The 27,852-nt window shown below is 40.9% G+C and overlaps 1 protein-coding gene across 4 annotated transcripts in view; it reads right to left on the bottom strand.

Moving 5' to 3' along the window:
* epha8 (eph receptor A8) overlaps positions 1 to 22,510 on the bottom strand; it is a 134,845-nt gene extending 112,335 nt beyond the window's left edge. For all 4 annotated transcript variants that reach the window (XM_026169027.1, XM_026169028.1, XM_026169029.1 and 1 more), the window contains exon 1: positions 22,347 to 22,510. In XM_026169027.1, the coding sequence (XP_026024812.1) occupies positions 22,347 to 22,434 (88 nt within the window). In that variant the 5' untranslated portion in view covers positions 22,435 to 22,510. The remainder of the gene's footprint in view (positions 1 to 22,346) is intronic.
* Positions 22,511 to 27,852: the final 5,342 nt, after the last annotated feature.

The raw sequence follows: 27,852 nt of genomic DNA, 5'->3' as shown, positions 1-27,852 counted from the left end.
TGAATTTTGATAGATTTTAGTCTGTTGTTTCTGTGTTACTTGCATTGCAAGTTTTCTTTGGACATATGCTCTGAGTTTACAGAAACAATTACCACATTTAAATGGTATTTAAATCTGGTCCATTCCCCCCTGCTTTTTTTGTGTGGTATACACAAAAATGTGTAATCTCTTTTTTCTTTATTTCTGACATCGTTTACATATTTTAATTGTATTATTTGTATTTGCTTTATTTTGGACATTCATAACATTCAGTTATTAAATACTTATATAGAAACACAGTTATTCAATTCAATTCAATTTTATTTATACAGCACCAAATCAGAACAACAACACCTCAAGGCGCTTTATATTGTAAGGTAGACCCTACAATAATACATTACGAGAAAAACCCAACAATCATATGACCCCTTTGAGCAAGCACTTTGGTGACAGTGGGAAGGAAAAACTCCCTTTTAACAGGAAGAAACCTCCGGCAGAACCAGGCTCAGGGAGGGGCGGCCATCTGCTGCAACCAGTTGGGGTGAGAGAAGGAAAACAGGATGAAAGATATGATGTGGAAGACAGACAGAGATTAATAACAAGTATGATTCAATGCAGAGAGGTCTATTAACACATGTTGAGTGAGAAAAAAATAAAAACGTATTATTATTAGTTCCCAAATGGAGAGCAAAACTAATGAAAGTGGAACGAGCACATTAACAGAAAGTTAACTGGAAAGGAAAAGTGTGGCAGTCATCTCTGTTGTTTTATTTTCCTTCATGGGTCAACAAAAGCAGATTCAAGGATGAGAACTGGACTGAGGCTGATTACCAACTTCCTCATATCAAGCTACTCCTTAAACAGAGAGAACAGCTAAGCATCTTACCTGGGCTGTAACAGTGCCACATGCTGACTAATTGGTAGTGAAGTCAAAAACAGACAAACTGAAGGCCAATATCACACTAACCTGGGCTTCATCAGCAGTGCCAGAAGCTGACTGCCTCCATGCCATGCTGCACTGATGCAGTTTGTTAAAGGAATCCTAACCAAGAAACTGTATTGTCAATATTTTAACAATTTAAAACACTGGATTCCTTTTTAAAATACCAGCAAAATCATCAAAATTATAACAAAAAAGGTTAAATATTTTACTATATTGACTATACAATATATAAAAAATGTACCTTTTGAAGTTCTGTTTTTTAAGATCCACTAATATTTCGAGTCAGTCACAGGATGGTGGGTTGATGGTTTTTACTATAGAAAATGCCCCTGACAATAAGGTACGTAGAAATTTGAATGAAGGGTTTCTGCTTAGAATCTACTATTATAACTTTACTGTGTTAAATACGCAGGTCTGACTAGAGCACCAAAAAATGCTAAATTAAAAATATCAGTTCAGTGCTGCCATATTGAGGACATGACTGACTTTGTTAAGTTTAAAGTAAATGAATAAATAAATAAAAATCTAATTAAAACTGAGCCAGCCATTACTTGGTCAGAAATTGGTGTACAATACAGAGTCCAGCAGCTGTGCAATAATTCTACAGTCAAACAGAAGGTCAATATGCCTAACAAAGCTCATTTTTAACATTTAATATCCATGAAAATAAACAGATCCCTGGCACCATGTACAGCAGCAGGGCCCCCACGGGACTCCAGCAGACAGAGAGTGAGGACTGAAAACTCAATCTGTTAGGTGTACTAAAGTGATTTTTAGCATTATCCCAGAGTAATAGGATTCCCCCGCATGGTTGATACTTTTTTAATGCAATTGTTACCTGGTTCATGCATTTTTGATTTGTTGATTTTTTCCAGCTCAGCGCTATAGGTGTCAAGTTTAACAGCACAAAAATGTGTTTTTTTTTCACTAAGGTCTTACTATCATCCTAACACTGGCAAGAATGAATAAGAAGGCTCTTAAAATAAAAACAAGTAAGGCAGATATTTATTACATGATTGATGAAATCGTAATAGTTGTTGTGAAGGGGAAAACTTCACCTACAGGCAGAAAATAAAAAATAAATACAAAATCCATAAAAAACATTTGACAGTAAATAATGCTTTTTCATCTTTTTAGTTGGGCATTTTTAGTCTATGGGAATAGATTCCAGGTAAAGCCAGCCTCTAGTGGCCACTACAGGAATTGCAGTTTATATTGCTTCCACACTCACCCTAACTTTAAGCCCTGAGTGCTGCTGGTTGCCTTTGAGGCATCTGTTTTCTAAACGGGGAAAAAAGGTGATTGAGGATTCTGTGTTGACTGTTAGAGCTGTAAGTCTTATATTAGCATATTAAAGATATCACCTCTCATTAACATGAAGACATAAGAGTAAAAAAAACTATCTGAAACTGAACGTTTAGAGCTTTTTCATGTCAGAGCTTTTGGCTCACAGGAATTATTACTGCCATGTTTAACTTGAGCATCTGCCGCTTTAACAGTATGTATATAACAGAAGAGGAGACTTTAAACAACTACTAAATATGCTATGTGGGGGGGGGGGGGGGGGGGGGGTATTTGAACACTGGAGACACAAGAAAGCTGTCATCGTCATCACTGCCAGAGCTTCCAAGATTGTTATGGAAATGAAGCATAGAAGTGTGCACTACACAACTTTTTCCATATTATCAGCACAAAATGCACTGGACACAGCGCTTTTTCAACAAGTAAACAGCAGAATACACCGTAAACACGGCCCAGTTTACCGCTATCCACAAGCACAAGATTGGGTCAGAAAGAGCAGGCACAGTACCTGCTCCTCTGCTGGATGCTTGATGAGATGATGCAGTTTACTCAAACCCCACCCAGCACAATCTCTCACATCTTACTTTACCAGGTGCTCCCATGCTTGAGCGTGAGACCCTGCTTTGTATATATATCCCTGCAAGGCATCATGCTTGCTGCATGATGAAGGGTGGAGGATGCTCAGGGCCAGCGAGACTCATCCATTCCCAGAGGAGAGAGGTGTGAATAGCAGGCTATACTGCTGCCTGGGCCTGCCTGGCTTCCCCAGGGAAAACATCCAGAGGGATGTAGACGCAGCAAAGGAGAGACATGGCAAGCTATTTATAGAGCAGGTAAAGAGGAGTGGTGGGGCAAAATGAGAGGAGGGGGCAGTAGACAAGAAGAGAAGAGACATAAAAGTCTGAAAGCAGATGACAGAGTATGATATCTGTGGCTCACGGTGTCCACAGAGATCTGGACGGATGTTGTCTGCAGCACCTGCTGAACAGAACAGATCTCCTGACTTGTAGCTCATGCTGCTGAAAAAGCTGACCAAGTATGCTCAACTTATTGATTTATGGCAGAGAGAGTTCATGCAGAGGTTAGCTGTGTTGAACTGAAGAGCAGCGAGACAGAGCAGAGAGAATAGTTAAGTCAAGATGACGGTGATATTTTATCAATACGGACTCGACTTGCAGCCCAGCCCAGAGATCCCTGTGATGTTTCCATACCAGCTCCGTTCTCACCATGCCTTTCTCATTAATAAGTAAAATTACACTTCTTCTTTATTTATTTTCCTGCACGCTGGCTGCTCTATCGACAAGCCCCTGCGCTGTCAGCTCAGTTCAGCCCTAGTGCAGCATGTATGTCTCTATTTCAAACCAATGCCCTTTAATCATTTTCATCATTTCAGCGGGCTGACATTTTACATAAAGAGCTCTTATCATCCCTAGCTTATGCTTAATGATGAATGGTGATAATTACTGTCAGTCAGTGTGTCTAACATGCCATGGTCACCTCACTATGTCTGCTCTGGAGGGCCCATGCTTGAAGAGGGAAAAGAGACTGCAGTATCAGTAGCAAGATAACATTAAAAAAAAAGAAGAAGAAAGGAATTGGGGCACACATGCCCTGTACCGTATGTGTTCATGACTTAGTTTCATGAAAATCTTTATGTATAACCCAAGGTTTTCTCTGGTTTTCTGCCTCCAGGCTGAGAGCCTTAGGAACATTTTGGAGCCAGGCAATAAGAACACAACTAAATACAATGAATGACTTTTTATGCTACACTTTAGGCAACCATTGACCAGGTGTTCCCTCTGGGTGCGGGCTATATTTCCTGCCTAGACCTACAGTAGGTATCTGTAATTGTGGCAACCTGTCCATCAGTGCTGGCTGAGCTGCATTCCTGTTAGTTCCTATTAGTACAGGAAAATTACAAAACACTGTTTCAATAGAACTAAAAGCTTTAGGGAAGACATGGAATGAAATACGGACACCAGGGACATAAGGAAATATGTGGCACTCAAAGAATGTGGAGAGAATTTCATAACAGAAAATGCAGGGAGGGAAAAAACCTTATTATAGGGCAAAGTCCGGAAAATGGCTAAAAACAATTCAAAGATTTGGTTCTTAAATGTATTTTCTACTATACCTAAAATACTCAAAGCACTTTGTACAGCTTGCCTCATTCACACAAGTACATGTTCTATGCTTAAGTGATCTCTCTCTAATGTACACACACATTCAGACTCTTATGGATATATCAGAGAGCTATTTGGGGTTGGTATCTTACCCGAGGATATTAAGCACACAGACTGAAGCAGCCAGGGATCGAATGATCAACCTTTTTTTAGCAGATGACCTGCTCTTCCTCCTGAGCTACAGGACCCCACAACATCACAATGTCAGCATTGGACAGCTTGCAGAGCCGTTATTTATTTATTTATTATTATGTATTATTAGTTATTTAAAATTTGTATTTGTGACAGAATTTTGTTCAAGTCACCATTAAATATGGAATAAAGAGACAAACACTGCTCATATGGCAAGGTTTATATAATACTTCAAAGGATCTGCCTAAGTAAAGTATCACGATATATGTGAAATGGTAAAATGTTCAAGGGTATTTTTTATAAATGTAGCTTTTTCTATTCTACTACTCAATAGGCAATAATGAGCAGAAAATTTCAAAACTTTGTCAAAAGAATAAAATCAAAATGACAAAACAAAATTTAAAATTAATATTTTGCTGTAAAATGGGCTCCATCTTTTCAGTATAGCACAATAACAAAATAATGATTTATATGTTCTAAGTTATCAGAAGCCTAGAGTAACCTACTAAGCAAGGTCAATTGAAAAGCACCTTTACATTATAAAGTATGTCTTATCTTGATAAAATTACTATTTTGCAGCTGATAAGATATTCAAAACAACATATAAAATGGGAAATAAATTTGCATAATCATTAAAATTATTATTTCTTTGGAAATCTGCAGCAGAATAGTGAAAACTGCTCCAGAGCTGGTGGACCTAACTGTCTGTGCAGCCCAGTGAGAGCTGTAGATTTGAATGAACTACAGAGTAGTGACTCTCTGCATCATTAGCCAGTACCAAAAAAAAGCAGCCTGAGCATGGAAACATCAGCAGCAGGAAGTAAGGTGCGCAAATCAGTATCAAACCATAATTTCTAGTGCACAACACAATGACATGCTGCTGTGTTAATGTGTTTGTTTTCCCCATGGAGCCATGCGTCGAAGTGCAGAGCGTTCCAGTGCAGAGAGCGAACTGGAGCTCGCAAAAGCCTGCAGCACGCCCTCTGCTCAGGGACTCGCAGGGATACACCAGCTTTGTTGTTAATCTAGTTTGAGCACAAGTAGATGAATGAGTTTATGCATTTGAAAAGGGCTGTTTTTGAACAGAAGACGAATGATGTCAGAGAACAGAGAGGGGAATAAAAGAGTGTTTGGACTCCCTGTTTTGAAAGAGTTAGCCACCGCACATCACCGAGACAGCTGTGCATTTCCTCTCCCCACTTGGCTATTCTTCTTTCTTTCTTATCTTTTTTTTCTTTTTGCTCGTACATTCACCTTAAAAATCTTTGATCTTCCTACATTTATACATTTATACAAGATATCACTGCACTGATTACACACTCACATCATCACACAGAGGTAGTTGTACTGGAAGAACATGGATCAAGAGGAGAAAAAACATAGTAGGTAACACAGCTCTCTACTGGCCCTTCCTCTTCCAACTCAGAGGTTTCAGATAAACTTCTTTTAGACTTTTCAGTGTAAGAGCTCAGGATCTAAAAATGCTGCTTCTGTGCTACTGATCTGAGTGATGTCATACACAGGCCAGGCTTGTTTGTGGTTTCATTTACTATCTCTATCTCTACTTTTAAGATTAGGCTTAAAAAATTTCCTTTTTGCTAAATATATATATATATATATATATATATATATATATATATATATATATATATATATATATATTAGGGGTGCAACGATATTCGTATCGATATTGAACCATTCGATACAGTGCTTTCGGTTCGGTACGCATATGTATCGAACAATACAAAATTTGTGATTTATTTTATCAACTTTCCTTCTGATGATGCTGTCTGTGTTGAGCCCTCAGTGAATCTGCGCTCGACAGTGCAGCCTAGGCGGAGTAGTCAACGCAGATTCACTGAGTGCAGGGCAAGCTAGCGAGACAGAAGCTAAGCTCTCCTTGCAACATGGCAAATTGAACCTCCCCCACCCTCATTCAGATCTGGCGTTTGGAATTATTTTGGTTTTCATGTGACGTATGACCCTGAAGGTAAGCGAGTCATGGACTAAAGTAAAACAGTATGTTGGATGTGCCACGCAATGCTCAATTACATGGGTGGGAACTAGTGTGTTAGCGCAGTTAGCTCGTTAACGTGTTGGCCATCCAGCCCCACGCACGGGGCGATCCACGGTAGCTCGTTAACGGAGATTCGCCGTGTTGTGGCGTTAACGTCATTTCAACGAGATTAACGCTGACAGCACTAGTGGGAACACAACGAATATGACTGCACATTTACGCCAACATCATCCTAGTGCAAAGACAAGTGGAAGCAGACAAAAACAACAAGCATGCATGCTACAAACTTTACCCGAGTCATTTAGACAGCCGTTAGCACATGATTCTCCTTATGGGGACCTGATATGTTTAATATGCTCCTGAGAATATAACCCAGAAGAAGCGGATAGTATAGCTTTTATTTTGGAAAGAGACATTTCTCTGTAATAAACTCTCTTTTCCAAAGATGAGTGATTCCTCAATCAGATACAGGGCTGGCAATATCGGTAGCCCGACGTCCTGGAGCTAGCGATTTTTTTCAGTCGGGCTACCAAAATCTATCTCTGCCCTGCCCGTCGGGCTATTGTAGGAAGGAAAAATATATGTCAATGCTTTTGCATTCTTTCAGAAATGTAGCTGGGTAATTATGTCATTGGCATCGGTGAGCCACTGTCAATATGTGACATATTGAAATCGCGTTTGAATTTGCGCTTGTTTTTTTGCTTTCACTTTGCAATCGTGCGAACTGTGTATAGAGAGCGACAGCACTGATTGGTGAGTGATGATAATTTGCGCACCAATTCCTCTGACATCGTCTTATTAATCGTTAGCTTACTACGCAAACATGACAAGTGAAATCTCCTGCAGCAAGCTTAAACATGTGAGAGGTTGATCGCGCAGAGAATCGCTGAGCTTATGTGAGTCCGTGTGTAAAAGCAGCAGGATATATATTTTAGTTCTGCTGAGCCAAATAAGACAGGTCAGGGTGAAGAAGTGACAGCCAAAGAAAAGCTTACCATAAAACGGAGAAGTTATGACAAATCAGACTATAAGGCAAAAAGAAAGTGCAGCTTTATGGTTTCATGGACAAAATAATTTCTGTGGCTGCAATATGACGAGCTAAATAACCAGGGCTGCACATAAGTGGTCCGCAGGTGCGCATTCGCTGTCAAAATAAAAAACGCGCACAAGATAAGAAGTTGCAACACGTGTTTGCATACATAAGATTTTCAGGAGGAGGACAGACATTTGTTTAGAACTCTTAAAGATGTCGAAGAAGCTCCTTTAAGCAATTACTGTGATGTTCCTCCACCTCCAAAGAAATGTCAGAAGGAGTCCGAACCACAAAAGAAGTATTCTCGGAAAAGTGGTTGCAGGAGGTGAGCTGGCTTCAAACAAATGATGAACGCACAGAGATGTGGTGCAGAATGTGCCGTGAAAATTTAATAAATGACAAATTAAAAAGGCATGAACATTTTTTTTTGCATCGAAAAAATATCGAACCGTGACACTAAAGTATCGAACCGAACCGAACCGTGAATTTTGTGTATCGTTGCACCCCTAATATATATATATATATATATATATATATATATATATATATATATATATACATATTTATTTATTTATTTATTTTTACTCTAAATGCTAAGGTTACTTCAGGAGAAGGTAATTCATAGGCTAGATGCTGATGCAAGACATTGAGATAGACTTTTCCAAACCTTTTGCCAAAATACCAAAATACTCTTCATTTAATGTATTCACTTTCTCCTCCTTTTATCTTTCTCCCCTATCTGTGTATAAAAGTAAAATATCTTGAACTGTTTCCTTTAGACTAACGCTTCACATTTTCCAGACATTAATATCATCCCCACTGAGATAACTCAGTTAGATGTGTGTGTGGGAGCATGCACATGTACATATGTGTAGCCCCGCGTGCAGAGTACATGTGTGTCTGGATTTTCATCATTCCCCTTGCCAGGTATTAATTTCATCAGGGCTGTGATATATGAACAGATTACTGGTGTAAAACGCATTATTTCCTTATGGAAACAGGCCCTGGGAGAGATCCATCAGCCTGTTTCATAGTTGCTTTGGGGCTTACTGCATCATACATGAGCACTTGGCTTACCTGCCGTAGTCACCGATGGAATGCACTCTCCCGCACTCAATATGAAATCAAGACTGGATCGTTTTTCAAACTCTTTATAAAAGAAGTCACTTTCATGTCTAAATAGGGAAGTAAATGCAGGTCTTCTATCTTTCTAGTTAAGTCGGTTAGTGATTCTAAATTCTACCTGCAGTCGCAGTCAGAGGTTTGGACTTTTAATGATTTCTTTGAACTATTCTTTTTCCAGGATGGAATGATTGTACAGTATAGAGTTTTGGCTCATTATCTTGCGGTAGGATGAACCCCTGACACACTAGGTGCACATACCAGAGGGTATTGCATGGCGCTGCAGAATGCTGTGGTAGCCAATTTGGTTCAGGCTGCCTCTCACTCTGTACAAGTCACCGACCCTGGATCCAGCAAAACAGCCCCAGACCATCATACTTCCTGATGGTGATGATGCCACACACTGTGGAATCATCCTTTCGCCTACTTGACAGCATACAGAAATCCTGCATCATGAACCAAAGATTTAAGAGTTTGATTCATCCAGCCATAACACCTTCTTCAAGTTGTTAGTAGTCCAATGGTGGTGTTCCATGGTCCAGCAAGCCTCTTACAGCTCGAAGTCTTCTCTTCACAGTTGAAACTGAGACTTGCTTACTACAGGGAGTGCAGAATTATTAGGCAAGTTGTATTTTTGAGGAATAATTTTATTATTGAACAACCATGTTCTCAATGAACCCATAAAACTCATTAATATCAAAGCTGAATGTTTTTGGAAGTAGTTTTTAGTTTGTTTTTAGTTTTAGCTATTTTAGGGGGATATCTGTGTGTGCAGGTGACTATTACTGTGCATAATTATTAGGCAACTTAACAAAAAACAAATATATACCCATTTCAATTATTTATTTTTACCAGTGAAACCAATATAACATCTCCACATTCACAAATATACATTTCTGACATTCAAAAACAAAACAAAAACTAATCAGCGACCAATATAGCCACCTTTCTTTGCAAGGACACTCAAAAGCCTGCCATCCATGGATTCTGTCAGTGTTTTGATCTGTTCACCATCAACATTGCGTGCAGCAGCAACCACAGCCTCCCAGACACTGTTCAGAGAGGTGTACTGTTTTCCCTCCTTGTAAATCTCACATTTGATGATGGACCACAGGTTCTCAATGGGGTTCAGATCAGGTGAACAAGGAGGCCATGTCATTAGTTTTTCTTCTTTTATACCCTTTCTTGCCAGCCACGCTGTGGAGTACTTGGACGCGTGTGATGGAGCATTGTCCTGCATGAAAATCATGTTTTTCTTGAAGGATGCAGACTTCTTCCTGTACCACTGCTTGAAGAAGGTGTCTTCCAGAAACTGGCAGTAGGACTGGGAGTTGAGCTTGACTCCATCCTCAACCCGAAAAGGCCCCACAAGCTCATCTTTGATGATACCAGCCCAAACCAGTACTCCACCTCCACCTTGCTGGCGTCTGAGTCGGACTGGAGCTCTCTGCCTTTACCAATCCAGCCACGGGCCCATCCATCTGGCCCATCAAGACTCACTCTCATTTCATCAGTCCATAAAACCTTAGAAAAACCAGTCTTGAGATATTTCTTGGCCCAGTCTTGACGTTTCAGCTTGTGTGTCTTGTTCAGTGGTGGTCGTCTTTCAGCCTTTCTTACCTTGGCCATGTCTCTGAGTATTGCACACCTTGTGCTTTTGGGCATCCAGTGATGTTGCAGCTCTGAAATATGGCCAAACTGGTGGCAAGTGGCATCTTGGCAGCTGCACGCTTGACTTTTCTCAGTTCATGGGCAGTTATTTGGCGCCTTGGTTTTTCCACACGCTTCTTGCGACCCTGTTGACTATTTTGAATGAAACGCTTGATTGTTCGATGATCACGCTTCAGAAGCTTTGCAATTTTGAGACTGCTGCATCCCTCTGCAAGATATCTCACTATTTTTGACTTTTCTGAGCCTGTCAAGTCCTTCTTTTGACCCATTTTGCCAAACGAAAGAACGTTGCCTAATAATTATGCACACCTGATATAGGGTGTTGATGTCATTAGACCACACCCCTTCTCATTACAGAGATGCACATCACCTAATATGCTTAATTGGTAGTAGGCTTTCAAGTCTATACAGCTTGGAGTAAGACAACATGCATGAAGACGATGATGTGGACAAAATACTCATTTGCCTAATAATTCTGCACTCCCTGTACGACCACTATTAAGCTGTGCTTGAAGCTGTTGTCCTGTGAGCCACCTATCAGTTTGCCCCAGTTTCTGAGTGCTCACTGACACCTTGACTTTCTTTGCAATTTCTCTGTAGGAAAGACCTACATTTTTAAGTGTTATGATGGTCCGTGTCTCTTCCATTGTTAATTGCCTTTTTCTCACCATTTTTGTAGCAACACACTACTTTCTGTGGTACAATACAGTTCAACTAATGCTTACAAGAGTATGGTACCACAGTGTGTTCCAACAATGCTTTTATGCAGACAGAGGGGGTTGGAAGTAATCCGGAAAAGCTGGAACACTTGTAGGAATTAGTAGCACTAGTTTTCAAGACTTGATCAACCTCCATTGCTGCATCCTTTGTTTCACCTCTGGCAGTTCACCACTTACCTTTGTACCATTTCAAGCAATTCATTGGACATGAATGATTTTAATTGCAATAAATAACTGGAAAACTTTTGACCAGTAGTGTAAGCTGTACAATCATTCTAAAATTACCATGATATTCATGCCCATGATGACTGAATGTGAACCTCTGACCACAACTGTAAGTGTGAATTTGAAGATGAAGCTAAACAACCACCCATCCATTGATCAGAGACCCCAGTGCAGAGATTGCTGATGAAATTATGGTCTCAGTCTCCAGTTCCAGTTCATATTCTCATGCTGCAATGATAGTTATTTTGTACATTATGGTTCCCGTGAGAGTCAAACAGGACGGTAGGTAAAGCAGGGTGTGCTTTACCGTGCCAACTGATAAGTCACTAGTTTTATTGTGCGTACGGTTCTCATTCACTTCTGTTGAATATTCATTATATCTGGCCAAAAAGCACCAAGATTGTGTGGTGAAGCTCCAGGCTTCTTTACACACTTTATACAATCTGTGGAAACAAAGTTTGAGGATTGTCTAAATGGGCTCTTTTGACTCTCATCCAAAGCCAGTTGTCTCAGGAAGGTGCAACAAAGGAAATTACTTTGACACAGCAGCAGTGGCTGAGCAAACTGTTTCCACTTAGGTGGCTGGCCAGTGACCAGGGCAAATAGTCAGTAGGTTTTGGGTCACCGACTCTTTCATTTAATCACTCACACAACAGCGACTGCTCAATGAGCTCCGTGCCTCGTATTGCAAATACACATTTACGAGTCGTGTGGGCTTTTCTTTCATATAATCATTGCCAGATGAAGGTATTTGTGATACCCTTATCATGGTGAAACAGTGTCACTTTGATGAAATAGTGGCAACAGAAACTAGTACAGGTCATACTGGGGGACTGTCATTTATGTTTTTGTCTTTAACCTCTCTTTAATGTTGCTTTAAAGTATTCATCTGTTGGTGAATTAACAGTACCGTTTGAATGGGATGAAGAGCAGGAAGACATTTAGATGTACTTCCACCTTAGTATTGCCTTAACTGGTTATTCAACTAGGTAAGCATTTAATATTAATCGAGCATGCATCACTTTAGACAGCAGGAGGAACAGGAGCACACAGGCAAAAGCAGAAAATCCAAAGTTCCCAAAGAATAATCTGCATTTCAGTTTGACTAAAGTCATGCTTTAAAAGTGTTTTACCTTGATTTGGAGCAGCAGTCAAGCAAACAGAATAATAAATGAGCACACCGATATCAGTCTCCAAACGTTAGCATCTTTAAGCTAATGGTTATAGTGAACCAAATAAAGCTCTAACAGCAAAACTGTTGTGAGTAAAACTTTTTTAGTTTTGCACTGTTTTTCTTTAAATTAGTAAAAATATGTCTTTTAACAATCATCAAAAGAGTGCCTCTCTATTTTAAAATCTTAGGCTGATTCCTAATTAGTTTTGACATTAGTTTAGCATTTTAATAGTACTGCTAATGAGCAGATAAGACAAACCGCCTTGGTAGAAGTAAAATATCACTTTGTGATTGATGGTTCAGACCAATGTGACAGTGTGTTGAGGGCTGTAGTGGTAATTTCCTCTTCTTGACTCTCCTTCTTAACAAAGGCAGCAAAGCAGTGACAATGGTACTCCTCTAAGCGTCACATTCAGAGTGCAGTGACAGACAATGTCTTCCCATCTGAAGTGGCATCAGATCTAAAAATTTCAGGGTGGCTGTAGCTCAGGAGGTAGAGCAGGTCACTTACTGATCGGAAGGTTGGTGGTTCGATCCGTGGCTCCTTCAATCCCTGGGCAAGATACTAACCCCAAGTTGTTCTCTGATGCATCTATTGGAGCATGAATGTGTGTAAATGTACTTAGAAAACACTAAGTTCAGAGAATGGGTGTGAATGTGGCGTGTTGTATAGAGTGCTTTGAGTACTCCGGGAGAGTAGAAAAGCGCTATATAAGAATCTGTCCATTTACCATAAAAATTGAAAAGTGTGTGTATTTCATGGGTCATTCGGAACAGCACTGAAAATAATCTATTTTTACTTTCTACTTTAGAGGACATGGATTTACTCTCTCTCAGCTTGTTGCCGTTTGAGCTGCTGTGACTCAGAAAATTCTCTTCACAAAGTGAGCCTAGCACAAACTTTGAGTTTGACCTTATTAGTTGGATGGCTCTTTGTTGCAGCAGCAATTTGAACAGGTTGGCAGGTTTGCCAGCGTTTATCAGAGCATATTAGACCTTCACTGGGCTTCTATTAAACTTAATGAACATTTAAATCCTTTAATGGATTGAAGGGAATTGAGAGCGGCAAATTATCAGCTAGACACTCTCCACTGGTGTTGATAAAGACACTCACCGGTGGAACTTGAAGAGACACATTTTAGACAGCAAGCCTCCCTCTCTTTTCCCCTCTTCGTCTCACTTTGTTCTCTCACTGTGACTCTTTCCATCCCTCCTCCTTTCTCTCCTTTCACATTGTCCCTTCCCCCCTTATTCCTCTATCACACAGTCTCTCTTTTGTCTCTAACACAACCTGTACGCCTCTTCCAGTCTATAACAGAGGAGACAAAGCTGATGCTCCAGAGCCAGATCTTCGTCATTCATCAGTCCCCATGAAGGGAACATCATAGAGGTCTCTCTCCAGGAGGGATGTGCTAACACAGCCACAACAGCAGCCCATTACAGAGCTGTCAAGCATCACCTACAACTGTCTCTCACTCTTTCACTTTATCTTCAGCCATCCCAGTGAGGGATCTTCGAGCACACATGGTAGAAAGCACAGAAATGTGAATTACCCAGCAACACGCCTCCAATCAGAAAGAGCAGCAGAGCCGGCACAGAGGCTGCTGAACTCTGCTCAGCCCAGCTTCAGCTCCTTTTAATGGGTGGAAAGGGCTCTAGAGAGCCCCCTGTTTTGTGAGGCCTAGTCGGCTTCAGCTCCAGGAGGGCTACAAGAGCCAGTTGTATTGATCTGAAAGCTAGCTCCTGTATTTCTGCCGACAGCTGGCTAACAAGTCTGATGTCTCAATAAAGACTGGTGCCTGGGGGAGAACTGATATGTGTGTTGGAGGGGGGGGGGGGGGGGGGGGCTGCTGGGTCAGCCAACAGCAACCTGTTAGAAGGCACACCAACAGACAAAGGAATGGAGCAGTTCGTGCCCTCTCTGTTTTTAAATGCACTCTGACAGCACTCCCCTGCTCAGGATGACACTGTAAACTGTACTGAGCTCAAACTCAGAAGAAAAGGAGAAGAACATTTTATGCTCACTTCAAATGCAATACATTAAAGTAAAGTGCAGTCATTTGCTGTTAAAGCATAATTAATAAAACTCTGACTTCAAAGACTGTTTTATTCCTCGTTTTCAAGGTAAAATCGTGACTAACTAAAACAAAGCTGTGTTATATATCTCTTAATGCTCCCCACTCCATTATTGATCGGGACCAGACAGCTTTAAGTGATAGAGCAAAACAAACAAAAGAAGAATGTTGGTGAGAAAGAAACACAACATGACAGACTGATTGATTGGTGAGGCCGGGCTTGTATTTTTTATGCATGAGACTTCAGGATATAGTTTGGCCGCTTTGTGTGGCAAAGGGCTGGAAGGAAATATCAATAAAAAGGCTTGCAAGATAAAATATTGTCTGAAATTCTGTCTGCCTCATCAATCAATCCGTCTGTCATGTTGTGTTCAAGTTTACCTGTTTTATGTATGAGGTTTTGAATAGACTTGCACCATATCCTGGGAATTAATTGATTAATTGAAAAATGGACTGTGTGGTTGGCACAAGGACCACCACTAGAGGGGACTGTGAGGTAGCACAAAAGGGCACTATTTAGACAAACTGTGCTGACAGTAAAGGGAAATAAATGTGGGAATAGGTTACCAGCAGTCCGCGACCCTGAGAAGGATAAGCGTGTTTACACTCACTCTTTCAAAGAGATGCAAGTAAAACACAGCAAAAAATAAATAAAATCAAAGATTCAGCAGTCGCTCTTAAATCTGTTGTCACCTGTTTAGCAGGAGTGGGGCGGGTGGAGGTTTGCCCGGTGCCACAGCGGTTATGTCAGTGGGAGGATCCGGGGGGTTCTCTGTGAATTTCCCATTCCCGTGGGATCGTGCTTGGCGCCAGCTCAGATTTGAAGTTAAATTTTTCGCTGAACAACCAAGTTTTCTTTCCACACAGAATGTACAGCAGACGCTAATGTTTTTGTCACTTTTTACCGAATAAAATTTAAAGTAATGTCAGTACTTCCAAGCTTTAAACGCTGCATGGTTGTACTCTAGCTGAACTCCATATGATCCATTGTTGATCTGCACACGTTGCTGCCACGCACGCTCGTACGTCATTGTCATGAGACACTCTCACAAACAAAATCACGGTTTAGTAACGTAGTAATGCAGCGTGTTTATGGGAAAGTAACTTTTTTGCAATAGTAATCCCTTACATTACTTGAAAAAAGTAATCAGATTACAGTAACGGGTCACTTGTTACTAAACAAGGTCCATAAAGACATGGATGAGTAAGTTTGCTGTTGAAGAAGTTGACTGGCCAACAAAGAGTCCTGACCTCACCCTGACAGAACACCTTTGGCATGAATTAGAGTGGAGACTGCGAGACAGGTCTTCTTGTCCAATATCAGCGTCTGACCTCACAAGTGTGATTTTGAATAATGGTCAGAAATGACCATAAACGCATTTCTAAACCTTGTGGAAAGTCTTCTTAAAACGTTGACTTTCCCTGGGACACTCTAAGCCTTAGATTTGTTCTTTAACCCATTCAGAGGTGGACTCGTTGGTTCGTTTGTGATCATTGTCCTGCTCTATAACCCAAGTGCCTTTGAGCTTCAGGGTACAAACTGAAGGCAGGACGTGCTCCTTTAGGATTTTCTGGTGGAAAGTAGAACAAAAGCAAAACAGCCTCAGATCATCACACTATCACCATGTTTGACTTTTGGTATGATGTTGTTTTAATGAAATGCAGACCCAGGACATGCTGGAGAGATTACATCTCTTGGCAGGCCTGTGAATGCCTCTGTGCCCCCCAGATAAACTGAAGGAGGGAGGTCTGAGCTTCTCGCCTTAGACTCCTCCCTCTGCGAGTCGACCCAAAATAAGTAGAACAAGATGAATGGATGAATTAGTTTTACGTGAGATGTAGGGGCACTCAAACCTTGCAGAAAATTCATCTCGTCTGTCCACAGAATGTTTTCCCAAAAGTCTTGGTCATCACAGTGGTTTTTTGTTTTTTCTAGCAAATTTGTGTTATTTTTGCTTTCTTATTATTGAATAATGAACACTAATCTAAACTGAGGCAAGTGGTGGCTGCAGTTCTTTGGGTGTTGTTCAGGGTTCCTTTGTGACCTCCTGGATGAGTCGTCAGTGCACTCTTGGTCTAATTTTGATCATTTTGGGTCCTGTGAAGATTCACCTCTGTTCCAAAATTTCCAAAAGAGTTTGTGGATAACTCTCAGAGTGATTCAGTGGAATCACAAAGCCTTCGACATATCTTTGTAACCTTTTAAAGTCTAGACTTTCTAGACTCAGTGACATTGTTACTCGTCTGTTACCTTATATCAAGGTGTGTTGAATTTTGAGTTCTTTTAGCTTTAATTTTACTTTGCAGGCGCTATTTAAGTGATTTTTTGATTTAACACTTCTGGAAGTAACAGGCCTGGGTGTGTGAAGTGAAACTGATCTCAATACTGTAGAATTACTTTTTCACATAGTCCCGAATAGGTGCGGGTAGTCCCCCCAATCTTAATTAATTAATCATAATTTAAAACTGCATTTTATATTTTATTAAGTATTATTTTATCTTAATATCAAAATTTGTTTGATGACCTGAAATATTCAAGTGAGATAAATATAATAAAAAATAAATACAAATAAAATAAAAAAAAGAAAAAAGAAAATAGTAAAATAAAATAAATAAATAAATAAAAACAAATTATAAATAAATAAAAATTATGAAATAATAATACAATTAAATAAAATTAAATTAAATAAACAACTTGGAAATCAGGAAGGGGCAAACACTGGAATACAAAACTAGAGGTAATTTAAATCAAGTCTCCGGAATTTATTTTGACCTTAAAGTTGTTCGAATATGAGATTTATTTTTTGGGTATCCCAAATAATAAAAAGTAAATAAACACATAAATAAATTGATATGAACAAAGCTCAATTCCTAGCACTTTTTCTAAAGCAACAATGTTTTATTGGTTTCTTTTTTTCCTCCCTCTAAATCCAAAAGATCAGAACCCACTTGCGGGTAGCGGTACATTTTAGCCACATGCTAAGAAGCATAGTTTCAGAAACTGTATGCTGCTACCTTAAATTGGGTCCCTTGAACATATTTGGGCCTCTGATAGGAAACATCCACTTGGCTATGTGAAAATAAAGGCACAGACGAGAACTTAACCCTAACCCTGCCTTTAAACTGCTCTCCAGCAACCTGGTAGATGTTGGGAGCTGAAGTAGCTTCAGTGCTTAAATCTAATAGCAACAATGCTTTTTCTTAACTCTGTAATGTGTTATAGAAAGGTTTCCTCTCTAAGCTATTAATTCTGTCAAGTCGTGCTACGTTTTATTTCCGTGTGATGTTGACAAAAAATGAAAAAGCGCTATATTCTTCATTGAGTGAGGAGAGATCAATATAAACAGCAGAGCTGACTCTAGCAGTGATCAAATTCAAAAGCTTTTCTTTTCACACAAGCAAAAATTTGTTTTTGCCTTCAATCGCACAAAGAGAAGCAAAAACGGCAACTCCCAACACTTCAGCTGCTTTCAACTTCTCCTTCTTCATTTCCTTTTTTAAATTATGTGCTCAAATTTTTCAAAAGTAAAGCAAAAATAATCCTGGCTGCGACTCATTGTTTTCTGCCTCTGGCTCTCGTTTCCCTAGCTGGTCTTCCTGCAGCAGAGGTATGTTGTAATAATCATCTACCTACAGTTTGCTCATTAGCAGTGAGTCCTGCTCTCTGCATGGGTCTTTTCATGTTCCTCAGTACTGACAACTACCTGAAGGAACGCTCTGTGTCCTCGATGGGAATGCGACAGTGTGAAACAGTGTGCCGGAGTTGAGTCAGGGACAGTACTCACAGACAGGATAAACTGCGCAGGGAAAACCACCACCCCCGTACAGGCAAAAGTTGCAATAATATGTGGGAGATGCAGCAAAATGTGTTGCTTCCTGTGCGAGTGTGTCTGTTTGGCCTATAATGACTTTTCTGCAGGCAGATACAAATACAGATGATAAGTATTTTGTGCCAGTAACTTTAATGTGGTCATTTTCATCCCTCAAAAACCTGTCAAAAATAGGTCAGTGTTTCCTCTGTGAATGGATTCTTAGAAAGCTTTATTACTGCAGCAAACAGCTCAAAGTTAGAGGAGCGTCTGCTGCTGGTGTTGATGTTTACAGCTCACAGCTTCAAGAGACTTGCAAAAAAATTATATAAAAATAAACACACACTGAACATGAACTGAAAAACTTAGTGTAACCACACAATTGCAAATGAATTCAATTTGAATATTAAAGACGGATATTTTTCCTCGTTTTTTCTGGTTGCTCGTTCCTACAGACCAGTGACCATCACATACCTGACTCCAGCTTGTTTGTCTTGGTCAACAGAAAAAAAGTGATGAACATGATAAGCATGAAGAAGTGTTATTCCGAAACACAATCAGAATCTGGAAATTAAAAAATCACTTTATGGAAAAAAAAAGAATGGAATAGAATACAAACGACTTTATGTTTGACAACATTTCATCATGAGAGGAGCTGGTGGGTTTAATAATTCACTGGAACATTTCAAAATCATATAGATTCTCTGTATTTAATGTAATTTAAAAATAATTGTGCTACTTAAAGTGTTTTTTTTTAACTTTGGCTTCTGTATATTACAAAGAAATATTAAAATCTCAAGCATTAAAGATAAAGCACGCAACATTAGAGATAAAGATATAGTGCTATTTTTAATGATTGCTTCATTACAATAATTTGAATAATTTGCTTAAATTTTTTCTTTAATTTTCTTTTTTATAGGTTATATTCAAGATTAAAAGGAAAATCAAAAACAGCGCTCACCTGCAAGACTGCATCTAAATTGTGTCAAAAGAAAATCACGTCTCCAAAGTTGTTTACTATTGAAGATTTGTTTTTATGTTAATTACTTTTTAACCAATTCACTTTAGTGTTGCCTGTGTACCAAAACTATTATCACTGTGCCATAATACCATGTTGTTTTCATAGGCACAAAGTTGTACAAGCTGCACAGCCTTTTCACACTTTACTTCCTTGCTTTATGTGACTCGTGATATTCTAAATTCCATCTCTGTAAATGAAATACGTTGCTAAGCATACAAGCCGTACATCGTGGCAGGTTTGCCTACAGCTCCTCTTTTTTTCTGCCTAGAAAACAGCAGTGATCGGATTCTATAATAATTACTGTAGCTGTCGGGCACACAATAGATTCGGTGCAAGATTCAATATTGCACATCTCCAGCTGAAGAACATCCAGACACATGAGATGTCAAAATATCATTTGCTTTCCCTTTGTCTCTTTGTTCCTCGAGGTCTGACCCCTCCTAAACACAGATCCACGCACACACACAAACAGAGTTGCTCCAAGTAACTAAATGACGATGTTTGAAGGACACTTAAGGTTTGATGAGCTGAATATATACAATTCAAAGTCTCACTGTGTGTGAAAGCGCAGGCAGCCTCACATACACACCTCTGGCCATTTGTATGGATCTGCACACGATGAATACGATGAACAAAAACAAAATGGCTGGCCCTGGCTCGTGCTCTGATATACGTACTCAAGTCAGTCAGAGCTCTGCACGGTTGCAGTGCCCGCTCTTTCAACAATGTAATTCTTAGCGCTTTATCTGCATTTTTAGCTATCTTTTCCATGTACATGTAATATCTAGAATTGCCCTCAGGTCAAACTGCAGAAAAGCAAAGGAGAGAATTAACGTTTCATCGTTTTAATTCTTTTTTTTAATTCAGCGGGATACAGACAAAACTACCGAAATAAAAAAATTGTTATCTTTTTTGCATCAACTTCTGACTTGAGCTTAATTGCATGTCTTTATTTCGATAAATGATGATAAGACCATAGGATTTCGAGGTATGGTTTTATATATATTTGTATAGATAGATAGATAGATAGATAGATAGATAGATAGATAGATAGATAGATAGATAGATAGATAGATAGATAGATAGATAGATAGATAGATAGATAGATAGATAGATAGATAGATAGATAGATAGATAGATAGATAGATAGATAGACAGATATTATCACCACTCAGAGGTCCTCTTTAAATAGAGTGAGAACTTCTTGTTGTGAGCAGGAATCATTTGTCCTCTGACTGAGATCTTGAATCGCTCAGTAGAAGCAGCTTTATTCTGAGCTTTTCAAACTTTGCTGTGACAGAACAAAGACACTAAGTGTACTAAAGGGAGAACCAGAATAAAAACACTTACTGTCTATCATAACATCTGTTTCCGTGTTTTCTAAGCTTCTGCACCATCTGAATGGGACCTTTAAATTGTATTTGTTAGAAGCAGTGGGAATAAGAGGAATAACATTTACTTTAAAGCATTTTTAGGGGGGATTTCCAAACATGATCGTCTTCATTGTTAGGCAAAAAATACCAAAGGGATGCACTTGTATCATTTTTTATTTTTCCCACATTTCCTGTCAAATTAAGCCAAATCTTCTAAGAAAACTAATATTAACTCTTACCTCAGCGAATTGGAATATTAGAATATGAAACCATGTTGATTTAAATGGGTTTGCACTGCGCCAGTATTCTCAACAGTTTTTTATTAAGGTGGATTGAGACACTTTTGGACCTAAAATGATGGACAGTGAAACTTTTGTGAATTTCTACCAATTTGGGGGGAGCGTTGTTTGGGTTTTTTTGTTTGTTTGTTTGTTTTGCGTTTACATTTAGATTTGGAGTGAGACGGACAAGTTCTTAAATTCAGTTAGCATATATGTCTGAGCAATGGGCTCCAGTCACCGTCTGCTGAATGTCAAGAGCAAAGGCACAGGAAGAATGGGAGTGCTTTACATGGAAGTGGATATGAGCGAACACTGTGGTCCAATCAGCACCAATCAGGACGGGACCGCCGAAGGATGGAGAGGTAAATAAAATGTGACATGCAGATATCGCAGGACTGAACGTGTCTCACCTCACCCTACTTGACTTCATACTGGATACTTCTCCACCACTGAGGCAATCCCGCCCCACACACTCTCACACACACAGTCATCTTTTTTTGCTGCTTTTTTCTTGTCTTCCTGCAGCAGATAAAGCTCAGTGTTGTCACGAGGGGTGAAGAAGAGGCCCTAACAGTTGAGCCGCTGCTGTCACTCAGCCTCCTGAGATCAGACCTATGTCAAGGACCGTGTCACACTCACAAACTAATATAAAGGAAGGTGTTGGGGGACTCTGTGGCGTGTGCGCGCAGCATTAGTTGAACAAGTGATAACAACAGTTTTCCGTCTCATGGTGGAAAGATGAAGGACAAGAGGATGGAAGAAAACAAACCCAGGCTGGGCTTTAGGGAACAAAGTGTGTGGAACAAGAGTATAGGACACACACACACACACTTTTTCAAGACGCTCACACAAGTGAGGATTCATGAAAATTTTCGGTTCAGATAAAAAAAGAGCGCAGACACACACACTTTCACGTCACCGCCTAAGCCCTCAGCAGACACATGCGCTGTTACTGCAGCTGACACGCAACCCGGCCAAATATGAGCAATGTCAAGACGAGTTCATACGTACACATGCAGACATCAGGCGGATTTCCTTGAGTTGCTCCGCAAAGCAAACTTTGATGTCTTGCCCCTGGGTTGAGACATCCTCTCTGAAGTGTGTGTTTACATTTGTTAATGTGTTTGTGTGCGTGCGTGTCATGCATTGACTCATTGTCGCTGTGTTCTTCACACTGGAGCGCCACATGTATGAAGTTAATCCCCGCTGTCTGACTATATGCATTATTTAATTCTGTCTGTTCAAATTAACACACACACACACAAAGACTCTCTCTCTCTTTCTTACCTTCATTGCTGTTACTTCCCGAGGTGCCCACAGCCTGTAGTGATATAGTCCATAGCAGCATCGCAGCCAGCCCCGGATCTGAAGCCATGGTGTTCTCCCTCACACCCCGCCAGTCTCCCTCTGCCTCTCTCTCCCTCTCTCCTCTCTTACTCCCTCACCCTCACTCTCCCTCTCTGCAACTCACTGCCTCTTCCTCTCTCTCTCTGTGCTCTCTCCTCCTTCTTCTTCTTGTGTCCCAGGGTTGAAGAGAGAGTGAGAGCAGAGCGCTGAGGAGAGATTTTGCGTGTGTGTGTGAAGGCTGTGAGCTCATTGGGTTGGAGTTAGAGGCTGCCTCTGTGGCTCTCTTCAATCTGCCAGCTCCCTCATGCACACACACATACATAGATAGAGTTTCGGCAGGAAGAAGGAGGGAGGGAGGGACGGCCGCGTCTGTCAGAACGGTGGCAGCCAATTAGAGCGCGGCATTGGGAGTGAAAGCTCTCTCGGAACGCCACACCCTCCCTGTCCTACCTGCCTGGCCAACTCTCACTTTCTGTTTATCTCTCTGGGTCATGAGCTGGCACAGTGCTACACCCCAACTCCTCCCTCTCTCCCTCTCTCTCTCTACCTCTATTTACCCTCATTTGTCATTGGCTCGCCTCTCCCCAACAAACACACACTCTCACCTACCCAGTGGCAAATATCTGACTGATGGGATAAACTGAAAACAGCAGCATGTCTGCAAGGCCCAAGGACAATGATCGGTTATCGATCATCCATATTGCATTCATAAAGCTATTACCTTCACTATGACCAGGTGCAGCACAGCGCAACTTCACATATGTGTGTCTGTGTGTGTGAGAAGCACTGTTATTCTAGCACTGTGATCAAGCATTGATTCATGCGATGGTGGGAAATGTGCAAGATCACGGCACGTGTCCAGGTCAATGATCTTTTTTTCCCCGCACTCTCGATATGCTTCGTTGCAGTGACCTGAGCCACAGTAAAGTAAAATTGCTGCACATGCAGAGGCACATGTGCGTGCAAACACTGGTTTAGAAGGCTGACAGAAAAATTGATTTTATTGGTCAGTCTGTCAAATGTCACTTTAACCACATTTACATTCATGAGGTGTGAATGCAGTGAACTGATGTAAAACTAACAATATACAGCTGACAAAATATCCTTAGCAGTTCTGGGTCCGCTCATGTCGCATGTTTTGAAAACTGGAGACAAGCTGCTGAACAGACCTTGAGGTGAGAGTGTTTGCTCAGCTACTGTTTCAATGTTAACACGAAGCACCAACCTCTGGAGCTTAAAAATGAAGCCAACACAGGAAGTGCCAAAAATTGCAGGTCCTCCAACCTTACAGCATTAAAGTGCATGTTTACACCCTGGTGCGTAGTGTTTCCTCCCTACTGAACAACTCTACAATAGGTGAAGTGTGTTAAAAGTTGTATTTTGTTCAGGCTTAAAATTAGAGACCTGCCTGCTCAGAGAGTTAGCTGTAGCCAGTGGCTGACTGTTAGCTCTCACCTCCGCTAACTAGTCCTTACCACCATGTCTGGATTTTTGGTGCCTTGTGAAGGATTTTAATGGACTTACCTCATAAATATTGTAGTTTGCCAACCCACTCAAGGGGTTCCTGTCTGACAGACGCCAAGTGGTCAGACTGGGCAGCATCACCTCATCCCCCGTCACACTGAACACTGGTGCTCCACAGGGGTGTGTACTGAGCCCTCTCCTGTACTCACTCTACACCTACGACTGCACAGCCACTAACAACTCCAACATCATTGTGAAGTTTGCGGACGACACTACAGTGGTGGGTCTTATCACCAACGGTGATGAGATCCACCACTGTAGTGTCGTCCGCAGTGGGTCGTCTGCAGTGCTGTCGTCTGCAGCTGGATCCTTAGCTTCCTGTCTGACAGACGCCAAGTGGTCAGACTGGGCAGCATCACCTCATCCCCCGTCACACTGAACACTGGTGCTCCACAGGGGTGTGTACTGAGCCCTCTCCTGTACTCACTCTACACCTACGACTGCACGGCCACTAACAACTCCAACATCATTGTGAAGTTTGCGGACAACACTACAGTCTTATCACCAACAGTGATGAGACGGCTTACAGGGAGGAGGTCAGCGCCCTGACCCACTGGTGTCAAGACAACCATCTCACCCTCAACGTCGCAAAGACAAAGGAGTTGATAGTGGACTTCCGGAGGTGCAGAGAAGTACACACCCCCATCACCATCAACGGCGCTGCTGTGGAGAGAGTGAGCAGCTTCCGGTTCCTTGGTGTACATCTGGCTGAGGATCTTACGTGGTCAGTACACACAAACAAAACAGTGAAGAAGGCCCAGCAGCGCCTCTTCTTTCTCAGGAGACTGAAAAGATTCGGCATGAGCCCCCGCATCCTCAGGACCTTCTATCACTGTGCCATTGAGAGCATCCTCACTGGATGCATCACCACCTGGTATGGCAACAGCACCGCCTACAACTGCAAAGCTCTCCAGCGAGTAGTGCGGTGCTCTGAACGGATAATTGGAGGTGAGCTTCCCTCCCTCCAAGACATCTACAGGAAGCGGTGCCTGAGGAAAGCGGGGAGGATCATCAAGGACTCCAGTCACCCCAGCCATAAACTGTTCAGACTGCTTCCATCAGGAAGGAGGTTCTGCAGCATCCGGTCCCGTACCAGCAGACTGAGAGACAGCTTCTTCCATCAGGCCATCAGACTGCTGAACACGTCATAGACACGTCAGCTTCACTACTGGAACTTTAACATTATGCATTCCATACTGTACAGTAATGCCACTGTTTTGCACATGTCTCACTCTGTATATTTTATTTTATATATTTTATTTATTGTTTACTCTATTTAATTTGTAAAATATGTGTACACACACACACACACACACACACACACACACACACACACACACACACACACACACACACACACACACGTAGAAAAATATTTAGTATACACATCCAGAAATGCATATACTATTATATATTGTACATATATTTATTAGTTTCAGATGTAGCCATTCTTGTATTTTGCTTGTTTACATTATTGTATTTTGCACAACTCTGTTGCTTGTGAAGCTTGCACACAAGAATTTCACTCACATGTGCTGTACCAATGTACCTGCACATGTGATGTGACAATAAAAGTGATTTGATTTGATTTGATTTGATTTGAAGTGAAATTCTTGTACTTTATTAGCGTGCTACTTACCACTAATTAACAGCTCGCTAACTAAAATAGCTAATCTTAGCTGCCAAATAAGGTTTGCTCCGACTCCACTAAAAAAGGAAATAAATAAATAATCAGTAGTGAGAATTTTTTTCTATACAGTCTTTGGTGCACTTTCATTCGCTGTGTGTCTACTGGTGACAAATAGCATCAAACCTGTTTTCTATTTATTGTTTTCTATTTATTAATTATGGATAATTAGAGTTTTGTTCTTAGTTTCCATTTCTTCTAATAATATAATAATAACACTGCTTACTCTACTACTTTACTTTTTTCCACATAAAAAATTGCAGCTAATTAAAAAAAAAAAACAGACGAAAAAAAAATTTAATGGACGGGCATAATAACAGACGCCTTGGCTCCAACCTAGCATGCCAATCGTAGCACATGGAATATAAATAGTGCAAAAACTACATTATACTATAAAAGTGAAAAGTTATCTTTTAAATTAAGACGAGAGAAAGTCTACAGCAGTAACTGATGATCCTAAAATGATCATAAAAACCAAACAAGATTGCGGACAAGAAACAGGGTAACTATGTGAGAATGCTGTTTGTTGATTACAGTTCAGCGTTTAACACAACAGTGCCCTGCAGACTGTTCACAAAGCTGAGGGATCTGGGACTCAACAGCCGTCTGTGTGCATGGGTGTTGGACTTCCTCACTGGTAGAACTCAGGTGGTGAGGGTGGGTAGATGCGTCTCTAACAGCATCACCATCAACACAACACAACACAATCCTCTCACCACTGCTCTACTCCATCTACACTTCAGACTGTGTGGCCACCCACGGCTCCAACACCATTGTTAAGTTTGCTGATGACACAGCGGTGTTGGGCGCCATCTCCAACAAGGATGAGGCAGCCTACATGGACGAAGTGAAGAATCTGGCATCATGGTGCCAGGACAACCATCTCCAGCTGAACGTTGGCAAGACCAAGGAGCTGGTGGTGGACTTCAGAAGGGGTCAGCACAGAGACTACAAGCCCATTATCATCAATGGAGCTCCAGTGGAGAGGGTGCAGTCCTTCAAGTATCTCAGTGTCCACATCTCTTCAGACCTGACATTGTCTGCCCACATTCAGGTCCAGACCAAAAAGGTTAGGCAGCACCTGTACCACCTACGACAACTGAGGAAGTTCAGGATCTCGCCAGAGAGCCTCACGATTTTCTATACAGGCGCTGTGCAAAGCATCCTCCCACAGAACATCACATCTACATCAGGAGATGCTGGACTAGAGCAGCGCAGATACTGAAGGACCCGTCCCATCCTGGCAACAAACCGTTCCAACTTCTGCAATCTGGTAGAAGGTTCTGCATCTTCCGGGCAAGGACAGAGAGACTCAAGAGGAGCTTCTATCCCCAAGCCACCCGGGCCCTAACCCCCCCGCCTACACACACACGCACACACCCGCCCTCTCACATCATCCATGTGACTGAGACAGGACTCTCTTCTAGACACTCTAAACCCACCGGCATAATGTACATTTCAAATTCCTTTAATTTTAAATATGTTCATATTGTCTATCCATCCATCCATTCGCTTCCGCTTCTCCTTTTCAGGGTTGCGGGGGGCGCTGGAGCCTATCCCAGCTGTCATAGGGCGAGAGGCGGGGTACACCCTTATTTGTATCAGTGAAAATAATGATATATCAAAACTGTCAGTCCTATTAATGGAGATAATACAAATAATAACTAATACTACCATTAAGTAATTCTTCCACTGATAAATCCAAAAGAGATTATAATAGAGATTTTTGTTAGATATAATTTGCACACATTATGATGATGATGATTATAATTATTATCATTATTATTATATTACAGTTGTTAGTAATAATAAAAATAACATGACTTTCATCAATAAATAAAAATATTGTAATTCTAAAAACCTTAAAAATAATTATTGGAATGTTTTTGAAGACATCACTTCAGTTAATAATAGTGCTTCTCAGTCCAAATATGTTTTATTGTTAAATTATGAAATAAATAAATCTAAGTAAAGAATGCATTTCTCTCCACAGTCCCCCTTTGCACAGGGCCAGCCACTCATCCTCCTGCTGTAGCTGTGTTGTGTGTCACAGAGGTCTGCTCAGGGGTCTGCCAGCCCTGCTGCGTGCTGAGTTTCCAAACAGAACTGTACGCCCCGTGAGCCCTGGGACATGGCAGCACAACACTGTCACAGCTTGGCTGCCATCACGACAGGGCTTCTTCTTCTGCTGCTGCTTGATTGGCCTTGCACACACACACACACACACACACACAC

This window comes from Astatotilapia calliptera, chromosome 5 (genome assembly GCF_900246225.1).
Source record: "Astatotilapia calliptera chromosome 5, fAstCal1.2, whole genome shotgun sequence".
Taxonomy (NCBI): domain Eukaryota; kingdom Metazoa; phylum Chordata; class Actinopteri; order Cichliformes; family Cichlidae; genus Astatotilapia; species Astatotilapia calliptera.
The sequence above is the reverse complement of the archived record's forward strand: the minus strand, read 5'-3'. Positions and strand labels throughout refer to the sequence as shown.